Source organism: Cibotium barometz, chromosome 63, assembly GCF_041138505.1.
Source record: "Cibotium barometz isolate CiBa-2024 chromosome 63, ASM4113850v1, whole genome shotgun sequence".
Lineage (NCBI taxonomy): Eukaryota > Viridiplantae > Streptophyta > Polypodiopsida > Cyatheales > Cibotiaceae > Cibotium > Cibotium barometz.
Window position 1 is genome coordinate 14,597,316 of NC_141108.1, and position 17,284 is coordinate 14,614,599.

The 17,284-nt window shown below is 44.4% G+C and overlaps 1 protein-coding gene across 9 annotated transcripts; it reads right to left on the reverse strand.

Moving 5' to 3' along the window:
* Positions 1–732: 732 nt before the first annotated feature.
* Positions 733–11,264, reverse strand: LOC147603730 (pentatricopeptide repeat-containing protein At3g09040, mitochondrial-like). 9 transcript variants are annotated; one of them, XM_086795805.1, is made up of 4 exons: positions 7,874–11,264; positions 7,745–7,785; positions 1,431–1,523; positions 733–985 (listed from the first exon to the last, which is right to left on the reverse strand). In XM_086795805.1, the coding sequence occupies exon 1, from the start codon at positions 11,082–11,084 to the stop codon at positions 8,550–8,552; it is 2,535 nt and encodes an 844-aa protein (XP_086651931.1). In that variant the 5' UTR covers positions 11,085–11,264; the 3' UTR covers positions 733–985; positions 1,431–1,523; positions 7,745–7,785; positions 7,874–8,549. The 9 variants fall into 9 exon arrangements, with proteins under 9 accessions (XP_086651931.1, XP_086651929.1, XP_086651930.1 ...); XM_086795803.1 differs by having other exon boundaries at positions 733–990; XM_086795804.1 differs by having other exon boundaries at positions 1,431–1,526.
* Positions 11,265–17,284: the final 6,020 nt, after the last annotated feature.

A 17,284-nucleotide genomic window follows, 5' to 3' on the forward strand; every position in this document is an offset into this window, starting at 1 on the left:
GCCGATGACATCTAGCTTGTAACTTTGGCGAGAATCCACAAATTGAGTGCCACAGGTGCGAGTGAATTTTCTCTTAGCACTCATAATGTTGATTGAAGTGGCTGGTTTTTCTGCATCAAGATACTTTGTGCCTACCTTGGGTATCACACCTATGGGAAACCCCAACCTTAGTAGCCTTATTCTTCAAACTTCTCCATATGTAGCACGGTGCCATGCATCGCATGCGCATTGTCTAGCAATCTAAACCAAAGGTTGATTGTAATGTGGTATACTGTAAAGTCAGTAAAGGCCCAAAATTCTATCATCGTATCCTAGCCACTCAATAAATCAATCTTAAGCAACTCTCCAAAAGCTGGTCACAAAATCTCCAATGCCAACAGTAGTCAACATGGAAAGGAGAAAACACTGCAATCTAAAAGACATCAACCCAAAGGTACAATAACTTGTCCTCAAAACGTACATTTATGGTATGTAAGAAATCAAGTTTTTTTATAAATGTTTCTCTAAGCTAAAACTAGAGGCACTCTAAAAACACTAAAAGCAAGGGAACACTAAATTTTATTAGTAATACATAAAATAAACTAATTCCACATGGCAAGACGGCCTTTCTTGCATTCCAACATCGTTCTAGCACTCCCCGTGTAAAGTGGACGTGTTTAGTATATTACTAAATTCAAATGGGAAAAGGCTAAAATTTGTACATGGCCATTATATGGATTGCAACATGACCACTTTTTGTGTTTGTTTTTTGTTAACAAACAAACTTGCAATTAGTCCATGTTCTCAAAAAAGAATCATTCTTTGCAATGCAATAAATTGATTCGATCCATTATTAAAACTTAAATAGGTTCAAAATTTTGTTGTAGTACTAGCCACAGGGGGACCCTTTCTACATGCAATGATCCCACATTTTGAGAGCTCCCTTGGCAAACTCCAGCACATAACTTTGACTACTCTTGCTTAATGTGAGATTCAGCTCCAACTCCTGCACTGCTAGGACATCAATAAAATTGAGTACTATTATTGAACATGTCTATATAAAATGCCCCCTAATTATAATTAGATTATGTGGTCCAAAAAACAAAGAAAATAAACCTTGACTATCAAAAGTTTTACCCAATTTGTAAAGTTCCATACTTAAGAACATTAAGGCGCATACCTAGATTTGAGACCTTAACAATGGTTACGCCCTTACATTCCTTTTTTGAAGACCAAAATATAGTGCAATCCTTGGCTTGATGACCACCACAATCACAGCATAAACAAATATTGTTACTCATACCTTAATGAGAACCTTTGAAGATTTCAATACCTTGAGTCTTTCTTCCTTCATTTGTTATGGAAATCCTTGGCTTGATGACCACCACAATCACAGCATAGACAAATATTGTTACTCATGCCTTAATGAGAACCTTTGAAGATTTCAATACCTTGAGTCTTTCTTCCTTCATTTGTTATGGAAAGAAAGAATCAATCTTGCTGTTCGAAGCCATTTTCTTTCCCTACTTCTGCCACTTCTTCTTCTTCTACATCATGAAGCATCAATGTCAATGGTGACATCACATTCCTCCCACAGTTGGATCCATTTTTATGATCAAATATTTTAGTAAAGTGTAAATTATGGTCCAAGTTTGCCAGTTTATTTTTTCTCGCAAAATTCTTGTGATCATCCAGCAAACCATGCACAAAAGCAACGTGCCAAATCAGATTCAGTACATCCCAATACTCAATGGTCTAGCCTCGTTTAGTTAGTAGCCACCAACCTTTGGCCCTTCAGGCACACAACAGTTGGAGAAACTGCCATAAGAGCCATCTTGCAAAAAAAACCCAAAGAAGCCCACACGCGTAACAGCCATCTTGCAAAAAAAGGCCAAAGAAACCCACAAGCATGTGAGGGCAGCCCACCACAACAGTCGAAGCAACTGCCATAAAAGTCATCTTGCAAAAAAAGGCCAGAGAAGCCCACAGCATGTGAGGGCAGCCCATCACAATTTCTGGAGGAAGGAAAAAGCCAAAAACATAGGGGACTACAGGGGAGGAAGGAGAGGATGATGGAGAGAGGAAGTTGCAAATCAGACTCACACATGGCTGAGGGCAAGTGTGAAAAGCAGGGGCATAGAACCAGGGCAGGCAGGAGGAAATGTCAGAGTCTGATGGAAGTGGTTACTTAACAATGCAAATATGTATATATATATATACCTAGATGAATCCAGGAACATGCCCAAATTCACCTTTTAGGAACGTGCATGCTATATACTCATGGTAGTCAAGCCACAAGACTATATAACTATCAACTCCATTATGCATAGTATGGAGTAGATACTACGACATCCCCACTAACGTCATCAGTGCGCCCAATAGTGGGTGTAGAACTCTGTATCAAGATATGCTCTCACATACGCACTCCACACACACACACCCCACACACACACACACACAAGTGCATATATTCACACAAAGCCCTTTGTACTGAGTTTCTGTCAAACCTCCGGAGATGCAAGGCAGACTCAGCCATAATGAAGCCTAGCACTAAGGGAAATAAGTAGTTCATATTGTTTAAACAATGGAATAAAAGCATACACATTCATGCACAAGACACCGCACTGGGTCCCAATGCCCACGATGCCTTGCAGCACTCCCTTTTTGATTGCTCAAAATGCATGACAAGTAAAACACCTATTTTTCCTCCAATGGCCTTCAAACTCTTCTCGAGATAAGAGTTCAGTCACCCCTCTTCTATTGTTCTTACTAGGCCGAGTTTCTGAAGCTGCTGAGAGATTCTCAAGGAAGAGGACTCATTCTTCTCGACATATGGGCTTGCTCTTTTGCTCATGCTAGGGCAATGGCTGGTTTGAACCTACTGACATGATACTTAATTGTGGGGTCTTATGTCCCGACATGCTTAGGATTAGGGCTAGGGGCATGTGCTTACCCAAGGTTAGGGTTAGGGTTGACCCAAGATTAGGGTTGAGGCTTAGCTGGGGCATGGGGACCAGGAAAGTCTACACATGGGCTAAAGGCGCTAGCAAAAAGAGGTCTAGATTGGCTAAGAGCTTATAATTAATAGCCTAGGGCTAACAATGGTTGAAAGCTTATAAATAAAGCAAGAAAGCTAATAAATATAGCAAGGGCCAATTAAGTGACCTTGGGGTCACTTATTAGGCACGAGGTCAAGTAATCACGCAATGGCCTAGGGCTACCAAGGAAGTGTGCAAGATCTCGTGGCCATGGAGCTGCAAGGTGTGGTTTGGCCTAGTGGTATGGAACACTAGGTTGGGGCCATCAGTACGAAGCAAGCTCCTGGCAATTAGACCTCAGGCTTGGGGGTGGTTCGAGGCACTGAACCTATGGTTGGGTTGTGACTTGTGAGTCATGAGCCACAATCCATCGCGGTCATGCCATGCATACGACGTCGGGTCTATGAAACCTCGTTAGGGTTTCAATTCTAGGTCAGATAATCCTTGGGCATGGTTTGTGGAAAATTACATTGGTATCATAGCAAAATCTGACGAGGATAGAACCCATGAATGTGGAGATTGAGGGGTTGTCGCACAAGCTAGTGCTTTACGGGTTACCCATGGTGTGGAAGGAAGCCAAGAAAGGTTTGCACGGATGTGCAAAACGCGAAGAAAGGTGAAAAAACAGTGTGTGTGCCGGCTGGACAGCAGAGTGCATGAAAAAGCCATGTTTTTTGCCCATGATGTTCCCATACAACGGCTTGGAAGATTGTCTATAGCCATAGAGGGTGTCTTTCAGGGCTGAAAGACCTCTTAGAAGGAGTCAATCAGCAGGCGCTGATAAGCAATGCTATGTGAAGAGGATAATTGGGCAATGGAGGCATTGGCTTGTACGTGTGAAAGCAATCAGTAGATGAGGGGGAAAAGTATCAAGAGAAACACCATCAGGGCTCAGGGCTCAAAAGCGCTTCTTTGATATGCAAGTTAACCATGAGACGGGGGGGGGGGGCGGGGGGGGGGGGGCAGAAGTAAGGCTATGCTACCATGTGCTTTCTTCCCAGGAAAAGCTCAAAGCTGGCCATGGTTGGCCTGTATACTGTGTGGGCAGCTTGTCCAAGGTGCACAGCAGGCTGGGCAGTGGGTTGAGAGGCATTGACTGAAGCGCATGCCTGGCTGGGCAGGTCAGGGTGCACAGCAGTGCGGGCAGAGATCCCGGTAGCACAAGCAGCTGGCTCTACAGGTAAGGGAGCCGCATCTCAAAGATGGGGAGGCTGTGAGGAAGAAGGGTGGTAATAAAAAAGTTAGGCATGCTTCACACACACTCATCTCCCTTTGTAATAGCTCTACTAGCTTGAAGGTGGGAAATAAGTGGAATACCCCGAATGCTCTGATCCCCACGAATGATAGTACACTTAGGCAAACCTTTGACGACTGTGACGGCAAACTATTGAGCTTTCTGGGAAATATGGGTACGTAGGCCGGGAGTGAACCCGTCCACGTGCTTCTTAATGTCTTTTACATACAACATCAACGTGCTTCTTTTACATACAACAACAACGCGCTGGTTGAGTACTAGTTTTTATTTAAAAAAACACTGAGTTTTTTCATTATTGAGGATCATTCCATTTTAGTTGATGTTCATGGATTTTGGATTTTTTTAACGCTTTGGCCATCATATTGTTTGTTGAAAATCCCAATGCCATCATACCCAAACATGCTTCGATGGTGACCAAACATGTCATGCTCACAAAGTTTGCAAAGAGAACAACAAATTGTTGCCCTTTCGCTGTGCCATAAGCTCTGATAGGACCTTTCTGACGCTCCTCAACTCCGCGCTCCTGCTTATCATTGAATACCACTGTGGGTACTGCATTCAAAGTGGGAAAAAGCTAAACAGCATTGGTGGTTGAGAGCAAGGGTGGAGGGGGTGGTACAGTTGTGGCAGTAGCCATTGTAGAGGCTGATTATTTGCCTTTTTCCGCTTGCCATTTGGTACAATCCTTCTTGGCATGTCCCATGTGGTGGTGGCAAAAAAAACAACGGTTCTCCTTGAAGTACAGCTCCTTCTCATCTGACTGTAAGAATCCTCCAGTATGACCCTCCTTGATCTTTTCTTCCGGGGTCTTCTTAGGTCCATCTTGTTGCTCCTTCCCAATGCTAATCTAACCCTTCTTCTTTTGGTCCTTGTTGTTGGGAGCTCCCTTACCTGCCTGCTGGTTAGATGCCTGGTTCTGCTGGGTGGTCTGCGTCTACTGTTGGCTGCTGAGGTTTGGGATTGACTGGAGCGGTCTTGGGCTTGCCTCCATTGAGGATCATCTCATGATTCTGCCCAAGAGTCAAAGCCCTGTCATAGGTCTGGGGTTCAAAATTTCGAATGGGGAACCGAATGTTTGGATCCAATCCCCAAATGAACTGCTTGAGCTTCTCCTCCTCGGACTTCCCCAACTGTTGAGCTGATGTGATCACTTTGTTGGAGTAGGTAAGCATAGAGGAACCATTCTGGGTGAGTTTGTAGAACTCATCTTCAAGATTTGTCAGGTACAATGGAGGTAGAAACCTCGTCTTCAAATCGAACACAAAGGTGTCCTAATCATAGTCCGGTAAGCTAGTGTAAGAATCTGTGTGCAAACAGGACCAATGTTGCCACCAAGTGACTACATTACTTGTGAGGTGTGGAGCCGCCAGATGGACTTTGTCTTGGGTATCTCTGATCTTGAAAAGTGGAAAGTGGGCAACAAACTGGTGAATAAACTAAGTCACAACACCGAATGGTCACACTTGCCATCATACTTGGTGAAGTTCGGTGAGGCACGGATAACTATTGTCGAGGCTATGGCTGGGGTTGTGGAGGATTGAGAAGGATCAAAAGAAGTTACCAGAATCCGGAGTGTCTATTGGAACTGGTCCCTCAAGTCTTCTCGGGCCTGTCACATGTGGTTCGCCATGGTGGATGGGTGAGTGGTTTTTTCCGATCTCAGCTTTACCATCCACAGGATGCTCTCACCCTAGGTTGCCTGGTTGAATCCCGTCCCAAGCTCTGATACCAATGTAGCATGCGTCGAGCTAGGACCGTGTGAAACAACGAAGCCTTTCTTTAAATATTTGCTTTATTTCTTCTTCTGACTGACCGCCGAACACAAGGACAAAGCGACCAAATGTTGGGCAGAACTGTGCTTAAGCTGTAGGCGACTGTGAAGCTATCTTCGAGAGAATACACCGGACCGAGACTCAGGGTTGGTGAGCTGAGTACTCCTAAAGAGACTGCGCTTCTTTACAGTGGGTTGAAAGCACAAGAGTGGCTGTAGGTATGTAAAGGCTCGAGCCCATGCATACATGCTTGACTGACTTTGCTTGATAATATCTGATTTTACCTGCTGAATTATGGGACTGAACATGGCTTGCCTTTTTATATGCTTACAAGGTGCTGGTCGGCTGCCTGTAAGCTGTCGGCCTGCAGAAAATCCCACGACTAGCATTTCATGCTGGTCAGCCTGTTTTGGCTGGTCGGTTCACTTGGGCTGGTCAGGTTGCTAGAGAACCTGGCCGACTGCTGCCCAAGCCCACAAGGGCTGCCGACATGTGCTATGTGCATGGCTAGGGGTGTTGGCTACCCCTTGCAAGGTTTGCCCATCTTTGGGGCTGGCCCCACTACATGCATGCAACTGAATGCTTCTAGTGCATACTATCGCTAGGGCTGACATCTACATGCACCTATATGATCAGCACCTGCTGAATTCTCCACAGTGGGTTAAGAGGATTGACCTGACACTGACCTCTATGGCTGGGAGACTGACCTACGTAGCTCATGCCTGACATGTACCGGACTGGGGCTCACAAAGGGGTCATGGGATACAACAAAATATCCTAAAAAGGTACTACTTCTGTACATGATTCTTGCACTGTTGATTGATGAGCCAGTTTGTCACCGTGTACCACAATGCATGGGTGCACGTGACAGTCAACCCTCCAATCCAAGGATGGGGTATCTTGAGAAGACCTCCTTCGGCCCTTCGTGTGCCCTGATATGGGAATATGAGGTCCACGCTTGCATGTAGAATATTTGGAAGTGTGTCAAACCTATCTAAGCTGTCTCTAACTTTCTCACCTCCAGTGACCACCCTCCCATGTCAAAATCGGGTCCTATTTGGTGTCCAGGCTGACACACTACATAAAGGGGGCCTTACAACCATGAACTAACTGGTACTTGTGCACTGTGCAGTTATAAGTCGAGGGTGGAGCATTAATTTCCGACCAAACTATCTCCTTGTCGTTCTTTATTATCCACCTTTACTTATCCTCTCCTTGTCTAAACAAAATATGTACAAAATCTAACCCTTCACTAATATTTTGTTAAGAGCTACAGCATATACCCAATCTAATGCTGGCCTCTTCTTAGGGTCCTTGTTGAAGAGGAATTGAGCACAACTGCTTGAAGGCTTCTCAAAAAGAAAAACAACTTAGACCTGTGTAGAGTTCCTTTTTATGAGGTTAGATGTGGTAATACAAGTCATCAGAGAGCTGATACAGATCACCATGGCTTCACAGACGCAAACAGCTATTAGAAGTTGTTTTGGCAAAGCTTTATCATTCATTGTGCTTTGCCATGTGGTGTAAATGCACTCCAAGATTTTGATCAAGTGCAAGCTAATGTATTCTATAAAGTTGCAAGTAAAAGAAACAAAACCAACTACACGTCCTTCTGATAACCATACAAACCCTAGAAATATTCAAAACAGAGAATATACTGTAAGCTTTGTAAACACAAAAAAGGTTGTACATAAAAGTACCTTTATGAGTTTTTTCCACTGCAGAATGGCTTTGTTCACAACTGCATTACCAACGTTGAGTTAAGACACAAAACAGTGTTATAAAAGAGGTATCCAATGCTTGCTCTCTCAATAAACAAACATTCTCACCTCAAGTTTGGCTCATATGACAATTTACTTGTTTGAGCCTGAACATGTCAATCCTAATCTTCTTAAAACCAGGTCTAGCTCGAGCCCTTGATGATGACAGCATGGCTTGGAGTCCAAGTGCTCTAGTTGTTGAATATGCAGCAATTACCTTGCCAATTTATAACCAAACTCATAAGGTGAACCAACTCTTTGCTCAGCTTACCCACAGTCACCTTGAGATTGATTTATGTATAGAGTTTGTGGGTTCAAAACCTCTTGGAGGAAACCCCCCTCACAAGAGGGCACATGTGGTATCTGCCCTGTGCAAGTCAATATGGAACATTATTGATGACAACAGCGTGCGATACAAGCTCCTCAAAGGTTGGTTGATTCTAGCGAATATTGGCTGCCAGGGGACAGGGCCTTAAAGATCGGGCTCAGATGCATGGTTCTTCTAACAACTGATTGACTCACTTATGGGGCTCGTCCCGTGGCTTGGCTGGTGTCTGCTGCTCTTGCTGGCGAATATCTTGAAAGGGTGATTACTTCCTTGTAGTCCTTGTAGTACTGATAAGGTAGACAATACTGTCTTACTAGCAGGTGACTCACTGCTAAGCCATTAAAGTCATTGTTTGGCCAGACTGCATTCTTTACAGAAGACACATCCATATCCATTGGACATCAATCATGTATGTCTCTAGCTGCTACATGCTACCAGGTTTTGCAATCTCCTTGCATCCTCCCACATATGGTGGGCAGCATAGATATTTGACAATAATACAGTTGCAGTCACATTTCTTCCATCACATTTCATGAGGGAATAGTATGCTCGTGTTCCTAGCTCCAGATTCCCAAACCTAGCACAAGACCCTAGCAAGGTCATCCATACGACAGGGTCTGATTGAATCGGCATTCTAAGCACCAAATCTTCAGCCAAATTCAACTGCCCAGCACGCCCAAGAAGGTCCACCAAACACACATAGTGCTCAGCTGTTTGTGCAAGGTCATAGTCCTTCATGGACGTGAAGTAGAACTGGCCCTCTTCAATGAGGCCTGCGTTACTGCATGCAGACAGAACACTAACATAAGTCACATCAGCTGGTTTTATGCCTTGTTTTTGCATGACGTGGAAATACTGCAGAGCTTGCTGGGAGTGCCCATGGTTAGCATATCCCTCGATAATTGCAGACCATGACACCACATCTCGTCCAGGCAGTGCATCAAACACACGAAGTGCATTCTCTAGGCTGCCACATTTGGCGTACATATCCACCAGGGTGTTTCCAACAAAAAGGTCAGACTGAAGTCCTTGCTTTGTTATCTCAGCGTGTATCAGCTTGCCATGGTCAATGGATGCTAAGCTAGCACATGCTTTGAGGATGCACGCAAAGGTGACCTCGTTGGGCTGTACCCCATCATGTTGCATTCTTCCGTACAGTTGGAAAGCTTCCTCAGCATATCCAAGGTCAGTATGTCCTGCAATCATTGCTGACCACAGTACCACGTCCCTTACAGTCAACTGATTAAACACCTCGCAAGCATCTAGGAGGCTGCCACATTTTGCATACATGACGACCAGGGTTGCTCCAACAGTAAGAATCAACTCAACGCCTTGTTCTATGATACTGGTATGAATCAACTTCCCATAGTCCAAGGCTGCTATGCTGGCACATGCTTTCAGCATACACACATGAGTGACCTCATTTGGCTTTATGCCCTCTTGTTGCATGCTCTCAAACAGTTGGAGGGCTTCCAGACCATGCCCATGTTGAGCATATCCAGAAATCAATGCCGACCATGACACGACACTTTTTACCGGCAACATGTCAAAGACCTTCTTGGCACAACTTAGGTCGCCACATTTAGCAAACATGTCCACCAGAGTGCTTCTGACAGACATGACAGAGTCCAGCCCTTGTTCTATGCAATCACTATACCCCATTCTCCCTTGCTCTAAAGCACCTATGCTGGTGCAAGCTTTGAAAATGCACAAGAATGTGACACTGTCAGGCTTTGACCCTTCTAGTTGCATTCTGTGATAGAGTGCAAGAGCTTCCTGACCATGTCCTAGCTCTACATGTCCTGCAATGATTGCATTCCACGACACCATGCTTCGAACCACAAGTTTTTCAAACACCATGCATGCACAAGGTGTGTTACCACACTTGACATACATGTCAACCAGAGAATTACCAATGAATGGATCTAAGTCGAAACCCTGTTTAAGAATGCTAAGATGAAATAACATGCCTTGGTTTAGATCTAGTATGTGAGCACATGCTTTCAACATGGACACAAACGTGATCTCGTTTGGCTCTAAGCCAGCCTGCTGCATTGCATTGAGCAAATGCATCACTTCAAGGCTATGTCTGCGGTTAGCATATCCCGAAATAATTGCATTCCAGCAAACCACATTTTGAACAGGCAAGTCATCGAAGACCTTCCGTGCGTCTTCCATGCTGCTGCATTTTGCATACATGTCAATTATGGTGCTACCAAGAAATACACCAAGCTGGAGCCATTTCATGATTTCAGCATGTATCAGCTTGCCCTCAGTAAGCGCCCCCACACTGGCACATGCTTTAAGGGTACACAGGAATGTCACCTCATTAGGTTCAGGATTCTCCTGCCACATTTCATGAAACAGATAAACAGCTTCCCACCCATGCCCATGATTTGTATATCCTGTTATCATCGCAGACCACGACACCGCATCCCGCACTTGGAGCTGGTCAAAAATCTCTCGGGCCTTCTCTAGGTTGCCATGTCTAGCATACACGTGAACTAGGGTATTGCCCACATATGGATCTCTCTCAAGCCCTTGTTTCAAGATGTCAGCATACACTTGATCTAGGGCACATATTTTGGCACATGCCTTGAGGACAGCGACAAAAGTGTGTGTGTTCGGTTTAATAGAAGACATTTGCATGTCTTTATAAAGCAGCAAGGCCTGATCACATTGGCCATGCTGTGCATGTGCTAAGATGATGCCAGACCAGGTGTATACATTTTGCTCGTGATTGCCAAAGACTGTCAAGGCTTCAAGCATGCTTCCACAGGCAGAGAACATTTTGATAAGAAGGCATATTAGGTTAGCATTCAGATACAGGCCATCTTCAATGATGGTGGAGTAGACTGCCCTACCTGCTACTATATCTTTCTTCTTTATACAGTCTTGTAGAAGAGCCAGGAGATTGTTCACGGAAATTCGCATGTGGCCACACCTTAGCATCCATCACATAACATAGCTTTCACCTGTCTGCAACGTTGGTCTCTCGATGTGCGCACGAGTTCTCCATAACCTTCAGTTTGTAACATGCTTATTTCCTTACTGACACTTCCATATGGGCTACTTTCATTTACATCATAATATAGGCCACATAAGAGCTTTACAAATGGTTTTACATCATAATTTTCCACATAAGCGCCTTAGAGCCTTTTTTTGGGCATCATATATCACCCCCAACACCCGACTATCCAACTCTATCCTACATCACCCCCACAACCACAATAATCTACTCCTTTTTAATCTCATTTAAAATTTTACAAAGAAAATCCCATCTTTCATCTTCACATAAAAAAACTGGACTGATCCCATGAGATCTGATATCCCAAAAGTAAGCAAGCCTCCATCATGGCCTCAGTATTACAACCCCGGGGAGATTGTTTTTCCAGCATTCCTTATGCTTTGACCACACCTTCACAATAGGTCTAGTGCCACAGGGTTCTTAATAAAAGCCACAAAAGTATGATCCAATTGCTTTTCTTTGCGGTACCATCTCTGTCCTTTTCTTCTCAATCTAGCACCTCACCTGCATCCAACAAATCCACATTAGGGAAAGACCCCTGGTATGCATGAAGCTCTACCAAGATAACAGGAACATCATCAAGGTATATTCCTCTGCAAAATTTTGAATTAGCAAATCCAGCTCCACATACCAAATTTTATTTACATTACATATAGACCAACACATGCAAATACATTTATACATCAACTTAGAATCCTGCAATCCTGTACATGTAGTCTTCAAGAAAACAATTTCATTTCTGCTGATCCAGATTTCCCATAAAGTGCAAGTTTTAACAATGTTAAAAACCAATCCACTGAGTTCATCACTGATTTCCCACTTCCCAAGTAGCCAGTCCTCCCAAAAGGTTTGAATATTTAAGCCCTTATGTATCCACCTAGTCATTTTACCCCAGGTGCTCCTTAAGGCAACATAGTCCCAAAACACATGCTTACCACTTTCCATAGAGGACCTGGATCTAGGGCAAATACCACTAGCCATGTTTCTTTTATGTAGTTTATACCCAATGGGAAGTGCCCACATACAAACCTAAAGACCTAAAATTTCTTGGGCACCTAACAGTTCCATATCAAGTGCCATCTCTTTTTCCAGCTAGAAACACTCCACTTTACATTCCATATTTTGTTACAGTACATAACATTAGCATCCCCTTTCCTCATAAGTGCATAGATGTCTTTAGTTTTGCCATCCTTCAATTTGACCCCATTAATCCAAGACATTGCAGTCCTTGATCCAGACTGAGATATCTGTGTGGCTGTGGAGCATAATTCATTGTGCAGCAACTCTAGCACCTGAATAATCAAGTTTTTCTCTTTTCTGGTTAGCTAAAACTCCCTAGATAATAGATTTAACTCTTTCCATCCAACAGCATCTCAGCCAGATAATAGATTTAACTCTTTCCATCCAACAACATCTCAGCCAGATGTCTAATGCCTTTGTTATTAAGACTCTTAGCCATGTTATTAAGACTCTTAGCCACTTCAGTATCCATAACAACAAAGGGGGGATTAAACTTGAGAGTCCATCATAACCCTAATGAGAGCATGGAGTTCCAGCTACACTCCCTCCAACATCCCAAACCATAAGGCTCATATTTTCTTTCCAGTAGTTTTGCAAAGCATTTTGCAGAAATCAGAGCATGTGATTTTCAGAGGGGCAAGTGAGAACAATTTGTCTATCCAAGTTAAGTTCCCCCATCTACCTTTGGCCAGTACCTCAGCCAATTCCACCACCTCCCTTATCATCAAAGACTAAGTAGAGACTTGAGATAGCATCCTAGGTAATATCAAAATCCTTCTAGCATCATAGTGGGTGGGCAGATGTATGATACCGATGCCCCCTTAATTTTTGGGCACTGCCAGCTTCTCCCAAGCCAACCAAGCAGGGACTCTTTTCTTACCAACATCATTTCTCCACAGGAAATCTCTGATAAGACCTATAATCTCCTTCCAGTGGCACTTCCCAAATTTTAACACTGGACCTAGAAACATGACATAAGCATTCAACAATGAGTTACAAATATCAATTTTGATATGAAAGGGTACTTTCAAGCCTTCCCACTTCTTCAATTTCTCCACAAACCTATTTATTGCCCACATGACCAACTGTTTATTAGTAAGTCCCACCCCAAAGGGTACCCCAAGAAGTCTAACAATGTGACCCTTTTGTACTACCTCACATCCCCATCTCTAAAGATCAAAGTCATTGTCCTTAGTCAAGCTTATGATCCTAGATTTATAAATATTACATTTAGAACCTAAGGCATTAGCAAAGTCCTGAATAATCTCCAAGGCCACTCTCACATTGTTGTTCTCAGCTTTTAAGAATAACAGAGAATCATCTACAAAGCATTGAATAAGCAGTTGCTCACTGTGTTTGAGTTTTAGGCCAATAATCTTCCCTTCCCTATACAGGCCAGCTCTAGCAAGATTAGAGGATGAGAAGCAATAGCAAACAATAAGGGGGCTAATGGGCACCCTTGTCTGACTCACCTGTTGATTTCAAAGCCCCCTACTATTCTTCCATTGAGGAGCACTTTAGAGTATCCACCCAAGGAGAGAGTATAGATGCAAGTGGCCAACCCATTCTTTCCATCACTCTTGCAATAAATGACCACGGTATCCTATCATAGGCTTTCTCAAGGTCTAATTGCATCATAATACATTTTTGCTGAGTTTTAATGGCCACATCTCTACCCACTAGAGTAGCAAAGATGTTATCATAAACAGACCTGCCTTTAATAAATCCATGTTGTTATCACAAATAGACCTACCTTTAATAAATAGACCTGCCTTTAATATATCCATGTTTGTCACGTAGGCTGTAATGCCTGTGACCGACGGCAGACCGAATGGCCATGTCCGGGGTTCAGCGGGAGAGGACGCCCATGCGGAGTCATGGGCGGCCATGCTAGTGTGGACGGCAGGCCACACACTATATAGCCTGGGGGATGAGGGGCAATCCTCATTCTTCCTCTATGGCTGGGTGGTGAGCCAGAGGCCGTCCCCTCTTGTGGTAACGCCCGTAGCGGCGTTACGGGAATGTAACACTGGTATCAGAGCGTGGTTCGAGGGAATCGTGAGAGTCCGCGCGTGAACGGGGGACCGGAGCCCACTCGATGGTTTTCATCCACAATCTTCTCACCCTTATCTCGAATGAAGGGTGTGGAGGGAGGCAGTCAAGGAAGAATGGAGGGGAAGAACTCTCTCTCTCTCTCCCTCTCTCTCTCTCTCCCCGTCACACACAGCAAACGAATCGCAGGTAAGCTATTTAGTTTTTTTTTTTTCCTTTCAAAATTGATGTGTCTGCGCCATTTTAATCTCAATATAGAGAAAAATTGCAACACTGTGTGTGGGGGTGGGGGGCGAAGACCAGCCAGGGCCGAGCTGTTGAGGTGGGGCGAAGTTTGAGTGTAGGGAGGTGAAGTTTGAGCCCAGGCCCGTTGCTGTGTGCGCCGTTTGTGTGGGAAAAGAGCTTAGAAACGCTCAGCCGACTTGCTTAACAGTGCACGCATTGTTGAGGTGGGGCGAAAACCAGCGAAAGACGTGAAAAATGGCGTTGAAGAAGATGGAGGTAGTGGTGGCTTCGTTTGCGCTTGCAGGGTCGACATTTTGCCACGTGAGCTCTCTTGCGGAGAGTCGTCTGCAAGGGTAGATGAACTGCACTGTACACGCTTACTTGCCTACGTGTCAAGTTTGTTCTGTCTCGTCTGGCCACTCGCCATTGCGCGTACGTCTGGTTCCATGGCCTCCGCCGCCACCACCACAAGCGTACCAGCTCCACCTAGGGCATGGCAACTGCACCGAAAGCGGAGCCAACTTTGTCGCCGCATGTGCGCCGTCTGAGGGGGGCGGCCAGCCCCGGTGGCCAGCCCAGCGGGCGGCCAGCCCAGGCGGCCAACCCGGGCGGCCATAGGCGGCCATGCCAGCGGCGGTGGCGGGGCGGCCATGCCGAACGGCGGCAGCCAGGCTCCCCACGGGCGGGCGGGCGGCCACGCCCAAGCGGCGACGCCGGCCCGGCCCGTTATTTTTTTTTTTTTTTTAAACACAAAACAACGGTACACCCCACGAAACAAATCCAACACGACCGTCGTGCCGTGTGGCTGTAGTGCCCGTTTTCCACGAAAGAGACCCACCGCACATGGCCGTAGCGCCGCGTGCTAAGAGAGAGACAAATCCCACGGCCGTAGTGCCGAGTCGTTCGAGAGAGAGCCGTTCTATGGCCGTTGTGCCTAGTGAACACGTCTATGACCGTAGCGCCACGAGAATAACACATGTGGTGATCACACATTTGGTTCGGAGAGACTAAATTTAAGCTGAGCATACACTTAGTATTGACCATCAAAGTCACGTAGTTTGGCTATAGTGTAAATCTAAAACTGCAATGTGTTTTACTTGGGCTAAGAGGACTGGCAATGGCGTCAGTTGTGCCCAAATTAGACGAAAGCTTATCACGAGAAATCTAGGTAAGCATAATTGAGCCGTAGTGCTCATAACCCTTCACAATCTTTTAACAGATGCTCGAGGATTGTGATAATCTTTGGCAAATGAGAACCATGTACAAGCGTAGTCTTGATGTGGTTATGCCTTGTGTCCAAACAAGTTGCTTACTGTTTGTAGCAACAAAAGGCTTTGGCCCGTAGAGGCAAGCTAGCCCTTGTTAAAAGTAACAAAATAGTGTCACTACTTGGGCCTAAACGTGGTGACTAGTTTGATTTAGTCACGTGATTGCCTGGTAAAAGTAATCCCTAAGGTGTGTATTACTTGGGATAAAGGGGCTAGTAGTGCTGCTAGCAGTACTCAACTGAATGGTTTATCTAGGAGTACTAATCTGAAGGATTAGCGTACGCCTAGATAATAATAACAGATTTAGGATTGATTTGTACAAATCAAAGGTAAATCTAAAGGGGTATAGTCTTGAGATGTAATGCTCAATGCCCTTATAGAAGTGATCGAAGAGAACTGTTCTTAAACTTACTAGCATGGTTTTCTCTTCTTTTTATTGCCATGCGTCGACATCCCACTGCTCGAGAGTTTGTGGTGATCTTTCGAGGGGGGAAAGAGCCTTTTTATACGTCACATCAATTGGTTTGGTGGTAATTTGATGGTATGGGACATCAAATTCTCTCGGAATCGATTGTAGTCTTGGTGGAATGGGACACCAAGGCTTGTGCATGTAACTTGACTCTTTGGCAAGTTGTATGTACACTTGTCTGTAGTGATAAAGTGTGCAAGATAAAATTTGAACTTTGAAATTTACCAAATATAGCCATAAGTTGGGATAAAACCCAGTTACAGAGTTCGGAGAAGCTCTAGGTAGCAAGACCATGATTGTGTACTAGTGCTAACAGAGTGATTTAGTTCCGGAGTGATCTAAATCTAGAGGTTAGCAGTAAGACTAGTTTGGTTGGACAGTTTCATGCATGGGGGACGCCCTATAGCATTTTGCAAGTGTAGTCTTGCCTATGTTCAACATAAGTGTGCGATTGTGAGCACATTTTGGTTGCTACCATATGAATTTGGGAAATATATTACTTTCCTACATAAGCAATTGTAATATTGCATGACAGGCTATTTTGCTTACAAAGTTCATGTGCGTGTAAACCCTATAAGTCATATGACCCCTGGGAAATGAGTGGAGCATTTCTAGGATTTAATAAGGTTTTACATGGCAATAGTGAGTAGTATCTCACTCCAAATGAGCCTGGTTGTTGTTAGTATCGGATCCGACATATGAAGTGTACATAAACTCAGGCTGAGTTAGGATAGGAGGCTAAGCCGGAGAGCTTAGTGGTAAATCCTACTGTATCTGGTGAGTTTTGACTTAACCGGAGTGTTAAGAAGTAAACTCAAAGTCTGGGGCTGAACCGGAGTGTTCGGAGGCAGACATATCTTTTGTTAAATCGAAGAATTTAGCAAAAGATGAGCTTGGGGTGAACCATGGTACCCAGAAAAAAAAAGCTCTTCACACTAAAATAGTGCACAATAATTTTAGGGTGATAAAAATCCATCGCAGGAATGTTTTACAACTTTCCCTAGACAATAGATGAAGACCATGTACTTTACGGAGTTAAAGTACATAGGTGGTGACTTCGGCGCCACATTTTTTGTAGGAAGTCACCAGT